Raw genomic sequence first — 15,782 nt, 5'->3', positions numbered from 1 at the left:
ACCCACCCATCCATCCATCCATCCATCCATCCATCCCCACATCCATCCATCCATCATCCATTCATTCCTTCACTGCTTTGTGCAAGCTGCCTTCTACTGAGTGTTTCAAGCCAGGCTTTGGGGATGGAGAAATAAATCAGGTCACTTTCCATCTTCAAAGTCCCCAAATCCAGTGCATGTAATAGTTTCTGACTCTGTGAACAGACAGAGGCTAAGGGGCTCCTGCATGTTCTGGGAGCCTGAGATGTCATCTGTGGGGGAGACTCTGGACCCCAGGCACTTGAAAGCCGTGGGGAGAAGGGAGATGCTGCCCGATTTCTGTTTGACGTGAAATCTTGTTTTCTTCCTGCCTTAAACGTCTGGGGAGGACCATGGGCCATGGTGGTGTGGGTGGGTTGTTTGGTCAGAGAGGCACCTCATCAGGTCTCTTTGGGTGAGGAGGGTGCCGCCCACATCAACCCGTGCTCTGGGGAGGGTTGGCCACTGGTGTGAGAGTGCTCGTAATTTGAGAGCCGTCTCCCGTGGCTTGAGTGGTGAAGGTGGTGTGTAAGGGGGGCCAAGGAGCTTTGGGGATGGAGAGGAGGCCGGGACTGTGTGCCAGGGAAGAAGTTACCTGTGGGGATGCTCAGGTGAGTCAGCAGTGGAGGTCTTGCTTATGAGCAGGTGTCAGGCAACATAAATGTCACCTACGGAAGCCCCACCTGGAGATGCTGGAAGGCCAGCCGCCGGCGTCCACTCTCCGGGGAAGCTGCCTCTGTCGTGATGACCCTCTACCACCCAAAACTTCCAGCCGAGGGTTTTCCAGACATGCCACCTCCGGCCTGGCACCCTCCAGGTGTGCCCACCTCCAGGCAGGGCTGCCCCTGAACATGCCTGTGCTGGAGGAGCCGGGGGGGTGCGGGGAGTCTGCCAGCAGGAGGTGGCAGTGAGGAGCCCGGGAGAAGTACAGGGACCCGGGCCAGGGTGGGGGCTATTTGTATGTGGCAGGCGAGGCTGGCCCAGAGGCTTCAGGCCTAGAGGACACCTGAGTGACACTAATTAACCTCTGTGTCACCAGAAAGTAGAGTAGAGACACCCGTGGGTGAGGGTTCGGGCACCCCCCCGGGTGGTCTCACAAGGCCTAACCTTCGGCACGGAGCATCCGCCCTTTGTAGTTTAATGATTCAAGGCCTCTCGGTCAGAGCAGAATCAGGCTGGGGGGCCCCTGTGAAGAAGGTCCCCAAGAAGAGTACGCAGAAGGAGGGGTGCCCTGAGGGCTGGGTCGGCGCTCCCTGCGGCCTGGGCAATTGCTCAGCCTCCGTCCTTCAGGCACGCGTGAGGGTGGGCCCACCTCAGGAGGACACACCTGGAGACCACCACTCTCACTGCAAGGCCATCCAGGGGAGTTGGCGCCCTCTCTGAGTCTGGAAAACGGGAGCAGCAAGGGGACCTGCCCTGGCGGTGGCGTCAGGAAGATGGCACAGGGGCGTCTCCATCAGGACTGGTGGAGAACCTTGCCATGCCCCAACTCTCAAGTCCATCGCCCCCCGCCCTCCCCAGAGGCCTCTGTTCTCCCTGAATGAAGCAGGAGGGCACGGAGGCTTAGAAAAGCACACGGATTTATTGCATATCAATCTCATGTATAAATTCATTGTAGCTTCGGGAAGATTACATTTGGTATACGGTCCTAGACTACAGCGTCAACCTCGAAATCGGCTCTCCTAGGCTTCATCTTAAAGACGTTTCTCTACACAAGTACATCTGTCTTTATCACAAGCATCGAAATGAAATCTGCAGAATCGCTCTCTGAATGACTCCTACACGTGGTGTCCTTTTAATTTCCTTCTCCCACAGCGATTTCCGTATGGATTAAGAACTGCGTCTTCCGCGTGGGCAGTTCGAGACTTCTAGTCTTGAGGACGTCGACCCTAATCACAGATTCAGTAAGTGCGTCTACGGGATTTTCCTTTCTGTAAAAATTTCACGAACAGACACGGTAATGACTGCTACACACGAGCCATGCACAGTTTACTTAGAACAGAAGCAATTTACAATCGGGGGACGTGGGACACACACCAGCCTCCTTCTCAATGGTTTTTTAAAAAACATTCTATGAAAACCAGACATTTACATTTGATTTCTTTTACAACATTATATAGCTCTAAAAGAAAATAAAAGAAACCGAATCTGTAATGTAACAGTGGTGAAGGATGACACGGGTGCACAGGTTTGGAGTGTCACCAGCGTACGCATACAGATGCTGTCAGTGCCGTATTCCGACACGGGGCTCAGCTTCCCTCGTCTGGAACAGAACAGAGGATGCAAAATGCACGAAAGGAACCTTTAGGGTCACTTTGTCCACAAGTGAATTGCACATTCGGAAACTCAAGCTGCCTTTTCATTTCATCTTCTTTTATTTTTTTCCAAAAGTGGTAATATGAATCAGTGACAGAAAAGAAATAAAACAAAAACACTGGAATGGCAGGAGAAAAGGATCGCTCCTTGGAATAATGGGAGGACGTCTTAGTCACAGTATCGCTCATTGCTACAGAGACACAGTTTCATGGCTTTTGAGACCCGGCTGACCTCCACCGACCAGGAGCAACCGTATCTTCGCGTCCCCAGCCGGGAGGGGAGCGAGGTGCCCGGCTCCCTGTCCGTCCCCCTACCCCGGGCAGCAGTGCAGGGTGCTCTCCCGGGGGGTGCTGCCCCTTGCCCCTCCCCCAGGACAGCACAGTGAATACAGCTCAGTAGATTTCAGTCACTTGGCCGGGGGGCGGGGCACAGGGGTTCCATAATCCAGTGCTTGAGGCTTCGGGGCTGACACGAGGGATGTGTATTCAGGTAAGTGCTTTGTGAACTGAGGAAGCAGCCAGGACAGAGAAGGCCGAGGGCCCTCAGGGCTTCCAGGGCCAGTCAGGGTCTGGACACACTGGCTGCACCCTTGGCTTTGTGCAGGAAGGCCACGCCGGCCGGGCAGTCTCTCAGGCTCACCCTGTCCACGCGTCCGCACCCCAGGATCCCAGGCCAGATGCAGGAACGCACGCCCCTGGGTTCAGATCGGGGGGCTGAAGGGCTGGCCGGCCAAAGCATTGGCAGCCCTGGGATCCTACCCCATGGGCCTGGGAATGAGAGGGTGTGGGTCCTCGGGGGACTGGGGTTTGAGGGGCGGAGGAGGGAAAGGGGAGGGGGCTTCCTTTCGAATTTCCATTTGGGGGTAAGTGTCCACAGTCCAGAGAGGGAAGCAGCAGAGGCTCGACCGAAGGGCCCTGGCCCCGGACACACCTGGCCCAGTGGGACACCCAGTCCACAGCCCTGACCCTGGCCACCCGCCCACGGACAGAGTGGTCAGCCGGCCAGCTGCCTGCTGTGTCTGCGCTCCGAAGCTGGGATCTCGGAATTCTCCAGCCCGGGCTCCCTGGCTCCCAGACCCCAACCCCGGAGGGTCCCCCGGCACGTGGAGGCGTCGGGGCCTGAACAAGCAGCTGGTGCTAGAGCCCAGGGGGCAGAGAAAGACCAGAGGGGGGCAGCTCGCTGTGGTTGGGAGCAACGCTAAGCTCTGAAACCCGGCTTCACGGACACACCAGGCATAGGAAGTAAGTGCTTTCTTTGCCCAGGGGTACAAGGACAGACCCCACCCCACCCCCCAGGCCGGCCAAGTGTTCAGGCCAGAGGAGAAACTGGGCTTGCTCTAATCGTTTTCAGAGGGACAAGAAAACAGGACTTAAAATGTGCAACCGGGGTTCTTGGGGAAGGGGAAGAAAAGAAGGAAAGGGAAGAGATAATGTTTAAGAAGATCGCCCACAGAAGTCCGACCGTGACGGTCACAGAGAGACCAGAGGTGAACGGCAGGGCCGGGCCGCAGGGAACAGACCCTCGGGTCTCCCCCAGCCCAAACGTCCTGTTTTGGACTGAGAGAGTCATATCGGAAAAAAAAGCACACACCTTATTCTTTAGCAGAAGAAATCATATAATTTGGGTTTACAGAAATGGGGAGCTGGTATCTGAGGTTGACTTTTCAAAGGGGTCCCATCTCGGCGGAGGGGAAGTTGGAAATTCCTACACACCAGGCGGGTCTGGCCGAGGCGGGTCGAGGATGCCTCCGAGCAGGTGTGAGCCCGACGTTGAGTCTGCAGATCCTCACGGGTGTGGCCACGGCCCGTCCTCCACCAGCAGCTTCTCCGGCTGCCCCGGGGGCGACCTTCCAGCCGGCGCCCACATGCCAGGTGCTCTGAGCCTGTCACCTCGACTGGATCTGGGAAGGGCCAAAGCCCTTTCACTGGGACCCGCAGGTCTGTGCGCCCCCGGGGACTCCCCACCGCAGGTCTCCAGCACGAGGCTGGACCCCCAGTGCCCAGGTGGACGATTGTCTTGGCCTGGAGTGGCCGAACGCTTGGCCACTCCACAGCCGTTTGTATTTTCACACGTTTTCTAGGGCAACTTGGGAGATTTTTTTTTTTTTTCTCTTCTTCTCAGGATGCTATTCTGCTTCTTATCTTCCAAACAAGAAAAGAAATAAATAGAGCACTTGTCTTAAACGCAGCTGAAACTCAAATTGAACAGAAACACATGATTGTCTGGAAAACGGGCAGCAGGATTTGCTGGGCGCGGGGGACGCGGGGTATTTGGCACTTTCAAAACGGCCCCACTCCCTGGTTATTGATCACACATCACACGACCTTATTACACGGTTTTGGTCCTTCACTAGATACTTATATTAACATTATTTCTTCACAATAAGAATGTCTAATGCCAAAAATACTGTTAAGGAAGAAATAAAATAAGAAAAGAAATGAATTAGAAAAAATTACAAGTTATATACAGATTAAGGTCAATTCCATCAGGGAAAACAAACGATTACTCGAAATTGGCCCCTACGGGAATAATTTAAAGCCCATCCGAGTGGAGAAGTAGCCTGGTCCCCGGGGAGGCGCCGTCCCCACGGGGCTGTGCTGTCTTTGCTCTTTGCGGTAGGTCGCGTCTGGACGCCCTTCGTTCTGGAGCCGGGTCCTGCCCGCCAGGAGCCCACACAAAGAGCGAAGTGGCAGTCGTGTCTTGGGGTGTCAGGTGCACGTGAAGCTTGGCGGCCTGGAGCAAAAGGGAGCCTTGAAGTGTGGCCCCCGGTGGCCCCCGCGGAGGCCCGCTTCCTCCCCCTTGTCCGTCTGACCGGGGGTGGGTGAGGGTGAGGGCTGGAGATCCGAACGTGACCGGCAGTTCCTGCCTTCTGAGGACGGTGGCGGGCGGGCTGCTGTGGGGTGGCCGAGGCACAGCCCTTGTGGGGAGAACATCAGGGAACCAGCCACCGCTCCGCCCTCCCCCACACAACCGGGCGTCTGGATGGGGGCCACGGGCACGAATCGCACGGCACACGATGACAGGCACATCTCCGAGTCCCAGCCTTGGGCCAGCCCAGGACACCGTATCTGATTCCCGGGCACAGTCCGAAACTGCTCACGGGAGTCGGCCCCCCAAACTCAGTTCTGCCCGGGGGGGGGACCCCAGAATCACCTTGGCTTTACAAATACGGTCAGAGATAGAAAATTTCTCTGCATCTACAGTATAAAGAACACCCCCAAACGCAGTGCTGGCTCCCAGGCAGGTTTGGGTTTGCAAATAAGCGGAGATTTCAAAGCAATGCAAAATTACTTTTAAAAAACAATTGGCAAGTCACTTTTTGATTTTTCTTTTTAAAAAATACTGTCTATTTTTAAAACCACATGCTTAAATAGACTCTGTCGTCAATAAGATTACCAAAAGGGTCATTCTTGTAATCTTCGTTATAAAAATCATCCGGGCGATTCCCTCTTTAGAGCACACCCAGCTGTCCGTTCCCTCTCGAGACACCACGCGGGTGCCTGGGAGCGGCCCGCCGGCCTCAGTTTGGGGTTCAAATCCCGCCCTCGCCCATGGGCTTGACTCTGCAAAGCAGCCCCCCCGCGCTGCACCCGGACACTGTGAGCTGAACCATCTCGAACGCCGTCCTCAAGACCAGTTCTTAGAGCCGGTGAAACCCTACGACGGCTCTGAGGACTCCGGGTTCTGAGTTTTCGTTGGAAAAGTTAAAGTTGGACCATGGCCGGGGGCACAGACGCTGAGGAGAGGTCAGACGCAGGTGACAAGGGGTCTCCTCGGCCCCGGGCCGCTCCGGCTCCCCGAGGCCCTGGCCTCCATCTTCCGCAGCTGGGATTTCTGTCGGGACGTCGGGGGCCCGTGGTGGCCTCGCTTGGACTCTGACCCCAGCCCTTCGGGGGGCGGTCAGAGGTGGTTGATGGGGTTGAAGGCTCCGGACTCTGGCGTGGCTCCCGCGATGTTCAACCAGGCGTCCAGAGGACTCTGGGAGGAGGTGTGGAGAGGAGCGTCCTCGGAAAGGGACAGCATCATTGCATACGCCTGGCGGGAGAGGGCGGGGCACACACGGGACGGGCAGGTGAGCGGTGCGGGCTGCGGTCCTGCGGACCCCAGGCCGGCCCCGTCCCCTCCCGGCCTCCCACCCGCTCTGGCCGGCCTCAGCTCCAGAGGTAGATGAGGGCAGAGGCGCGGGGGCCGGCCCACAGAGGAGGAAGGCGCGGAGGGGGCAGCTCTGCCAGGCGCTTGTGCAGAGTGCCACCAAGACCCTCAGCCTCTTTGGGGCACATCCACCCTTGCAGTCGCCTCCACGTCCCCTGGCGATCAGCACGCGTTCCCAGGCAAGTGTGCTCTTTGGGAGGGACTGGGAATGCTGGGAGTTATTGCTAAGACCCTGTCAACGAGGCTCAGGCCCTGCCTGGTGAGGCCTGTCCCCTGTGGATGACCACGGTGGCAGCACAGAGATAGTCTGGGGAAACGACGTGCAGCGTTTCTGAGACGTGCCTCTGGCCTGGAGCCCGGCTTAGCCCACAGGGCGTGAGCAGACGGGAGCGGGGGCCGCTCAGAGCAGGCGGGCTGGGGGGTGTCCCCCCGAGTTCACGCTCCGACAGCATTAGTAAAAAGACGAAGACAGACACGCAAACGGCTTTTGCTGAGCCTCGGGTGGGCTGCAGAGAGCTGAGTGAAACCCCGAGCCCCCCAGACTGGAGAGAAGCAGGAGGCAGGCTCCTGCGACACCTGTGCTGAGGAACGAGACGTGCCCAGCCGGCCGGGTGCCCGCTGACCCCGTCACGGCTGCCGCTTGCAATCCTGACCCCCAACGGGGCAGCGTCCTTCGAGAAGACCCTGGGCTATCATCATCCCTGCTCGGGTAGAGGCAGAGGGAGGCCAGTACAGCCACAAGGGCAGGGCACCTGCTGTGGACGCCTCCCTCCAGGGTCGTGAGGACGGGGACCCACGTGTCCGTGAGCACTGCGGGGGGAGCGCCCCCGTGACTGTCCTGCTTGCGTTCATCTGCCCTCAACCTCTCCCTGCCCCACCCCACTTGTGGGCAAGGGCAGTCACTTGGGGGTCTCTCTAGCCAATGCAATAGGCATGGGAGGTGTCCCCAGGCAGACGTGGGATGGCCACAGCGAGAGGCGAGGCTGTCCCTGGTGGGGGGGGCGCGGCTGCCGCCTGCCGTCCAGCCTGGGGAAGGCGAGGGGGTGGGCTCTGGCGGGTACCTACCTGGTTCTTAGCCTGCCTGTACAGGGTCTGTTTTAAAGTCTCAGAATCTAAGGTGGAATTAAGCACATCTTTAACTTCCAATGCTTCCTCAGCTGCTCTGCGGAGATCCAGCCCCTTCCCAAAAGTCGGCATCGGCTCCAAAGCCAACAGACCGCCTGGTCGCTCCTCAACACACCTGCACCAACGACCGGAGAGGGGCCTGCCGTTAGCCGGCCTGGCCTCTCGCCACCTCTCTGATGCCCCACAGCTGGCTCCATGCCTGCATGCGCGTCACGGCATCTCCACGGGCCACGTGCACGAGGAGACAGACACACGGACACACGGACACCTGGACAGAGGCCACACGGATGCAGGAGAGCGACAGAGGGAGATGAGTACGTGCACACACCGCAAGCAGCAGGCGGGGCGCTGGGCCTCAGGGATGGGGGCAGCCGGGGACACCTCGGTTCCCGAGAATCTGGGTGGCTCTGGAGCGGCCCGGGGCTCCTGCCCCCAGCACTCAGGGGTGGGAGGAAATGGGCCATCTCGGAAAGGCCTCCGGCATCTACGGGCCTCCCCCAGGAGGATCATGGAACGCTGGCAGCCTCACCGGTGCTGAAAGCAGGCGGCGAGCGGTCGGGACCTGGGGACGTGGCTGTGGTTCACCTGCTTCCAGAACTGTGGGTGCTCAGCCCCCGCCCCTCACAGCCTGCTGGAGGCCAGATGTCACCGCTCTGGTTCTTCCGCAGGGCCGGACACGGCCCGCGGGTCCAGGACCAGCTCCCTCTCAGCCGTCCCCTCCCCCACTCTGCTTCCGGGCCTGGGGAAGCGTGTGTGTTTGCGCGCGCGTGCGAGTGTGGGGGGCTGGAGCCCTGACCCCCTTTCCTGGGGCCCGGCCTCACCCCCGCCTGCACACACAAGTCCCTGCAGTAGGAACACCTGCTGGGAAGGAGGGTGAACCCCGCTGGGCGGATGGTGGGTGTGGGAACGAGGTCCCCCCGGCGCGCGGGGCACCCGGGGGCCGGGGGCCGGCGCCCACCTTCGGGTGTGGTCGAAGCCCATGGCCAGGGAGGCGGGCCCGTCCTCCTCGTCCTCGCAGGCGGCCTGGGGCTCCGGCGTGGGGCACACGGTGTCGTCCTGGGACCTCCCCGCCAGGCTGTCGCCGTCGTCCTCCAGCTCGTCCTCTTCCTCCTCCTCTGCGTCCTCGGGCTTCCCGCCGGCCAGGCCCGGGCACGGGGGGGCACCGTCCAGGTCCTGGACTTCCGGCCTGAAATGACATGGACGGAGCTGGCCACAGACGCCCAGAGGCCAGTGGGTCACGCCTCCGCCTTCCCTGATGGCCGCCCCGCCCCCTTCGAAGGCAGCCTGCCCCCCCGCGGTCACCGAACCCTCAGAGCCGGGGTCCTGGGTGGCTCGGCTGCCATCCTTGTGGAGTGAGTGACTCAGGCCGAGAAGGGGGACTGCTGAGGGCTGGGCAGGGGCTGGGTGGGCACCGCTCGGCGGCAGGGCTCCTGTTATGCCAGCGAGGACAGTGGGCCACTCAGTGGCTCAGGGAAGGAAGCCACGGCCGGGCCGGTGGGGAAGGGGGCTCTGGGCTTGGGCACCGCACAAGGGGCGCCCTTGGGGGGCTCAGAGCATGGGAGGGCTGCTGGCCCGGCCCTGGTGGATGCTTGCTCCCCCCCGCCCGCCGTGAGGACACGAGGACGGGGCGGCCCCTCCGCGGATGGAGCGTCTGGGATCCAGGGTCCCGGACCACGCGGACCGGGCTGTTGTCAGCGATGGAAACCCGCCAGGGGGCTCTCTCCTGCAGCCCGGACCCCACCTCATTTCCCTCGGGGTCCCTGCAGCCGGGCGAGCCTTTCCCACCCTGGGTCCTCATCACTGAAAGCAGAGAACAAGCAGTGAGGGACAGGTTGTTCATTCCCTTCAGAAAATGTCACCAGCTGTGTCTGGTGCGTCTGCAAGTCTGTGACCAGGGGCTGCGGCCACAGGTGGGCTGGGCCCGAGGCCATCTGGGCGGGGGTCCGACACGTGGGTGGGGGGGGGTGGAGGGCGAAGCACACGCTTCCGGAGCCCGAGTTCGAGCCCCCCGTCCCCACTCCTCCTGGACCCCACACGGCCCACGGGAGTCTGTTCACTGCTGTCAGGGGAGACTTGGGCTCCTGCTCGGGGCACCAAGGCGAGAGGATACGTCCCCCCCGAGTGGTCACCACTTCCAAACGCAGAGAGGGTGGGGGGCCGGGCTGAGCTGGGGGAGACCCCGATGGCCCTGCTCTCGCCCGTCCCTGTCTTCACTTCTTCTCTTTCCACAGGGAAGTATGCGGAGGCTGAGAGCTGACCTGCCCTCCAGGACGGGCAGGACCCCAGCACATTTCCCTTGTCACCAGGTGCACGCCCGTCCACCGCGGTGAGGACCCCAGAGCCAGGTCCTGCCTCCCACTCTGGGTCTTGGCAGGGTCCCCTCGGACGGGGCTTGCCATCTCGGAGCCCACGCCCTCCCAGGGACGTGAGAACAGGCCCCACGCTGAGGGCTGGTGCACAGTGCAGGTGGGGAGCCCTGTGCCCCGGGGCTCGGATCAGTGCAAAGCCCTGTGTGTCAGTTAAGCGAGCCTGAGCTCTCTGTGCAGGTTTATACATGAGCCCCTCTCTGTAGGAGCAGCAACCTCGAGCGCTTTGTCTCTGCGTCCCCAGCCCCGCCCTGCATAGAGGGTCTGCTCGTTGGTGGGAGGCCTGCATCGAGCATCAGAGCTCGCTGGGTGGGGACAGGGGCGGATATGGCGGGGACAGAGCGGGGGGTCTGGCTGGAGACGGCTTCAGACAGAGAGGACACCAGGACGAGTGTCCAGGCCTCCACACGGCTGCCTGGGGCGGGGGAGTCTCCCCGAGGCCACCGCACCAGAGCAGCACGGCTGCGGCTCAGACAGCGGGGATCCACCCCTCCCTGTCCTGGAGTCCAGACGTCCCAGGTCCCGGTGTCACAGGGCTGCTTCTCCTCCCGGCTCCTCCCCTGGACTCCAGTGGGGTGCTGGCGATGCTTGGGACTCCTTGGCTTGTGGGCACATCACCCGATCTCTGCGTTGTCCTCACACGGTACCTCCCTGTGCGTGTGTGTGCCCCAATCTCCCCCTTTTCTAAGGACACCAGTCCTATCGGACATGGCATAGGAATTTGGGGGGGACAGAACTCAGCCCCGGAGTTTCTGGGATTGTAGGGCCAGGAAGCCTGGCAGGCCCTCAATTCTCACTGACGGTCAAGAGAAAGATGCTGGTTCTGGATGTTAGTACTGGCCCCTAACAGGACCGCCAGCATCCTACCGCTTTCCGCATGTTAGCCGACAAACGTCAACTGTGACCATGGTCTCCATTTCCGACAACGACGTGCAGGCACCCCCAGGGGCTCCCGGCTCCCGGGATGCAGCGTCAGCAGGCGGGCCAGCCGAGGGCCTGGGCTGGCACGGGACGCGAGGCCAGCCTCCTCTGAGCCCCACGGACCGCCCCCAGGGGCCCTGGTTGAAACGTTCTGCTCCGTGGGGTTAGGATGGTGCCGTCCCCTCTTCCCTCTGGGGACAAGCCCTCTGTCTGGTGGCTCTCCGGGAGTGTCCTCCTCGTGGCTGAGAGCTGGGCCTGTCACCCAAGCCTGAGGTGCGGCCGCCCACCCCAGGGAGGATGCCCCGGGCGTGTGTCAGTTCTCGTCTGGCTTTGCCCTGGGCACAAAGGAAGAGTCTCCAACAGCTAGGACGTGCCTCGTGGCCCAGCCCCTGGGCGCTCAGGTCCGTGACTTTGAAGGCGGAGATCACAGAGCTTGAAGTACGCACGGCCCTCAGAGCCGCGGGCGCTGTCTGAGCACAACTCCACACCCCGGAGCAGATGGCAGGGCCTGGGTTCCCATGAGACCATAGCGTGTGCCCAGAGCCAAGGATGGCCATGGGCGCTTTGTTGGCCGTAGAGCAGGCAGGGCTGCCCGCAGGAGTGAGGTCTCCACTGCCAGCCAGGGCTCTGGGATGTGCAGCCCATGGCCAGCCTCTCCCACTTCCCCTCCTCTGAGCCCACCCAGGCGCCAGGTGAGATCGCCTTCCCAGGCATAGATTCAGGACTTAGCAGAGCCAGAAACAGTCCAAGTGTCGTGTCATGCCCATTTGTAGATTTGACAGGTCTTTTTGGTGCCCCTGCTCTGCCCCCAGGGGCACCAGTGATGTGGGAACAGACAGGCTCTTGGGGAGCTGGGTGTCCTGGGGGACCCTCGTCACCTTGCTGGGGATGGGGCCGCAAAGCCACAGCCCACCCCCTCCTCTGGGCCTCTGCAGAATTAGGGGAGCACATCCCTGAGGACTCTTGGAGTGTGGGCATCTCTGATTCTCTGCCAGCTGAGCCCCGGGATGGAGGTTATGCAGAATACCCTCCGCATCCCTGAATTCCCAACTCTGCCGTCCTCCTGCCTCTGTGTGTGTGTATTTAAAGGGGCAGCTCTCTTGCTAAGAAACCTTTTCTGCCTCGGATTAAATGAGAATGTTCGGGAGTTTCAGAGGCGCGGCGGGTCTCACGGCAGGAGCCGTCGCCTGGCCCATGTCCGGCTGCACGTCTCAACCGTGAGGCCAAACTGTACCATTTAGGCCTGGTGCTGGTACCGCACTGAGCGTGTGACACACGCCATCAGGCCAGGGTGCCTGTTCTAATCGCCCTCTGCAGGTGGAGAAACCGAGGCAGAGAGGGGGCTGGGATGGACACTGGCTGCAGAGCCCACGGGCCTCGCCCTCTGCGGTGGGCCTGGGGTCCCTGGTGCTGGGACGCGGGACCCTGCTGTGGGCGTGACCATACAGGTGACCATGCAGAGCCCAGAGCTTCCTGGGGCCCCGGGATGGGTTTCTTACCGTTTGTCTGTTCGCGTTGTTGCTTGGTTCATCTCGCTGTTGGCAATAAAGTTTCTGATTTCTGAGAAATAGGCGTCTTCCTTTTCGTCTAAAAGTGCATGGTGGTCCGACTCGGAGGCGGGGGAGGAGGTGCTGGTCGCCAGGTGGTTCGTGAGGACCCCCGGATGCTGGCTCACTGCAGAGGGGCAGCGTCAGGGGGGGCGTCCCTCAGCTGAGCCCCCCTTCCGCGGCGCACCAGTGGCAGGGCGGGCAGCCAAGGGGGGTGCGTATTTGGGGCGCTCTCAGGGAACCCACTTCTTGGGAGACCCAAGAGCACAGGATTCTCCGTAATGACAACGGTTTGAGGGGTGACTGCGAGCCTCCCCACAGAGCTAGCTTGCGTTCCCTTCGGCCCCGCCCCTCCCCGCAGGACGGACCCCCACCTGGAGCGTGCTCGTGCTCATGCTTCTTCAGGTGTCTGTCCAGGTTGGTCTGCTGCCCGAAGCAGCGGTTGCACAGGTGGCATTTGAAGGGCTTCTCCTTGTTGTGGATGTTCCGGACGTGCCGCTGGAGGTTGGAGGAGATGCTGAAGGAGCGGTCGCAGTACTTACACCTGTAAGACACGGCGCCTCAGCGGAGCCCCCGGCCTTGAGGAGACCCCCGAGGGCCCTGGGAGGCGGTCCTGGCAAAGCTGCCCCTGGGCGGTGGATGGTGTCGGACTGCGCCCTGAACAGGCCGGGGGGACCCTCTGGGGCCTGTGCCCCTGGGTGGGCAGCACCGGGACCTTCTGGCGTCTCCCCTCATCTCTCAACCTCTCTGCTGTCTGGGTCCGCCCAGCGCGGAGGCCAGGGCCTGGCGGTCCACGGCAGAGGGCGGCGTGCTCCTGGCGGCCTCACGGGGGCACCCGCGCACCAGGAAAGATACTCCTGGCAGGTTTTCCTGGGAAGGAGCCCAGACCCGCTGCCTGCAACCTTCCTCCCTGGCGGAGAACCCTCCCCTGGCCTGGTCCCGGCCCCTCTCCACAGGTCCTTGGGCGGACCGCATCTCCCTTGGGGCCTCAGCTGGCCAGTCCATTAACAGGGCACGGGGGCTGCCCCAACTCTCTCGAGCATCCTTCACTGCCCTGAGGTGAAGAGGCCTCCCAGCCTCACCCCGTCAGGTGGCCTCCGTCCACGGACCCCCTTCAGTGGGGGGCGCCCTCAGCCCCTCTGCAGGGGCACCCGTTGCCGGGCTGCACGGCACACTTGGGAAATTAGAAAAAGACGCTCTTTCCTCCAGATGCTTCTGTTGTCAGAATATTGTCGTGACCCCCACAAGTTTACCAGAGCAAAGCGCTCTACTGACGGGAAGTTGCCATGAGGCACGATTTGAGACGCCTGCCACGTGCAGGTCCCCGTGGGTGTGGGGCCTCGTGCGGGCACAGCCTTCACGACCACCCTTGGAGGCCCCGAGGGCAGGGAAAGGGAGGGTGATCTCCCACGGGAACTGACAGAGGGGGCCTGAGCACTGCCGGCACTGAGAGAATGAGAGAGAGAGAGAGAGCCGGGGCCGGGGACGGAGGACCCACAGCCGCCAGCTCTGCAAACAGTGCCACCTCCTCCTGGCGGCAGGAGTCCGGGCCAAGGCCGTCCACCGCTCCCACCCGCTCTGCACGCCCAGCTGGGCCATGGCAGAGGGACTCCGGCTCAGGGGTCTCCAGTCGCACACGTGTGTGAGCGTCTCAGAGTGCTCTTGCACACACGTGTGGCTGTGTCCCCTCTTGCGGGTGCCGGTGCGTGTGCACACGTGTTGGTGGGCACGCTCGTGTGCACCTGGCCTCAGAACTCCCCCAGGGATGCTCATCCAAGTCTCAGGTGCACAGGTGCCCCGAAACAGCCATCCCTGCGCTCAGGTCTCCTCCTGCTTCGGAAACGAGCTTCCCCGGAGCGACAAGCAGAGAGGCGAGCACGGCAGGACGCTGAGTGCCCGAGCCCTTCAGGAGGCAGAGTCTATGCAGCCAGTGCAGAGGGGCATGAGCTCGGGATGTCAGGTTCACCCAGAGGGCGTGGCTGGAAGGCGTGGGGGACCTGCCGTGAGGCCGCGGCCTGGCATCCCTGCAGGGGCCGGTGGCCGCGCTCCAGCACAGCGTACTGGTCACGAGCGCTCGGTCACGTGCACGGGGACATGCCTGAGGACGCTCTGGGGCCCTGGCCTCCCATCTGGGGCCGGGCTGGCGGGGGCCTTCCCGGTGCTGCCCACCCAGAACCTGAGGTGCCCGCCTGACACTTGACATTCAGAAGCTGGCCCTGCCCGGGGAGTCCGGGCAACCTCCGTGTTCCCAGGGCCCCCACGAGCCGCCGCTGGGGCCCAGGAGCTGAGCTTTCCCTGCTGAAGGGGTGGCAGCCTTATGAAGCTCTGTCCTGGTAGGTCGAGAGGCTCCAGGTTACCCCCGCCTCTCCTCCTGCGGGATAACCCCTGGGGAGAGGGGCCCAGCTAGAGGGGGCCCCTGCGGCTCCCCTGGTGTGATTCTGGGGCTCATTTACTCAGTTCCCGAAGCTTCCACATTCTGCCTGAGGCCAGGCTAACGCTGGCTCCCTCCACCACGGCAGATGGGCTAAGAGCTGTCCGTGATCTACACACTAACCCCCTGGGCTCCCCGTGAGCCACCCTCGGCCTCCTCTGCTGCTAGGTGCCAGGCCGGCCTGTTGGGCCAGCTGAGCTGCCCCCGGGCCCCTGGGTGTCCCTGAGACATGGGGCCCTGGTCCTCCCACAGCCTCGTGACTTGGACCCACGTCCTGGCTGCCAGCACCGGGAAGGTGGTTATCTTGTCTTTCCCGGCCTGCGGTGCCAGAGAAGCTGGGCTGGGCCTTGAGCCCTCTCCCTGGCTGGGCTGAGCAGAGATGCTCGGGTGTCCTCTGACCTGGCGCTCCCCTCTCGACGGTCCAGAAAGGAGGATTTTTACATCCCAGCCTGCACCATCTCGCTCCCCCACTCTGCCCCCAGCACACCCCCAAAGTTACAGAAACCCTCCACCCCCAGTGGCTCCAGGCTCGCCTGTAGGGCGAGCGCAAGGCCAAGCTGGCCCCAGCCCGGGTCTGGGCGTTCGCCCCCTGCCTGTCCAACAGGCTTCACACGGGCTGCGTGGTGCGCCCGCCTCGGTCTACACAGGTGCCTGCACACTTAGCCTCCTTTCCCTGTATCTTTGGAAATTCAGGGACCCTCTGCGAGCTCCACCAGCGGCCGTGCATTACCCCAGGGCAGTGGGAACTCTGAGGACGAAACAGGATTGGCCGAGGAGCTCATCACAGACCTGAGACCTCCCAGCCCCAACCTCTGCGGGGCTGGGAGGGGCTGGGGAGGGCAGCGACGCATTCGATTTGGTCACAGAGTCCTGAACCTGGCCCTCTCGTGGTCCTAATCTAAATAA

At 62.0% G+C, this 15,782-nt stretch overlaps 1 protein-coding gene across 3 annotated transcripts in view; it reads right to left on the bottom strand.

Annotated features, from left to right (window-relative positions):
* Window positions 1-6,076: 6,076 nt before the first annotated feature.
* PRDM16 (PR/SET domain 16) overlaps window positions 6,077-15,782 on the bottom strand; it is a 318,585-nt gene continuing 308,879 nt past the window's right edge. For 2 of the 3 annotated variants that reach the window (XM_079946332.1, XM_079946333.1), the window contains exons 13-17: window positions 12,820-12,989; window positions 12,398-12,572; window positions 8,570-8,797; window positions 7,552-7,726; window positions 6,077-6,369 (exon numbers count right to left, since the gene is read on the bottom strand). In XM_079946332.1, coding sequence (XP_079802458.1) covers window positions 6,235-6,369; window positions 7,552-7,726; window positions 8,570-8,797; window positions 12,398-12,572; window positions 12,820-12,989 — 883 coding nt within the window. In that variant the 3' untranslated portion in view covers window positions 6,077-6,234. The remainder of the gene's footprint in view (window positions 6,370-7,551; window positions 7,727-8,569; window positions 8,798-12,397; window positions 12,573-12,819; window positions 12,990-15,782) is intronic. The other variant, XM_079946334.1, reaches the window with a different exon arrangement.

Source organism: Stenella coeruleoalba (genome assembly GCF_951394435.1).
Source record: "Stenella coeruleoalba genome assembly, chromosome: 1".
NCBI lineage: Eukaryota > Metazoa > Chordata > Mammalia > Artiodactyla > Delphinidae > Stenella > Stenella coeruleoalba.
The sequence above is the reverse complement of the archived record's forward strand: the minus strand, read 5'-3'. Positions and strand labels throughout refer to the sequence as shown.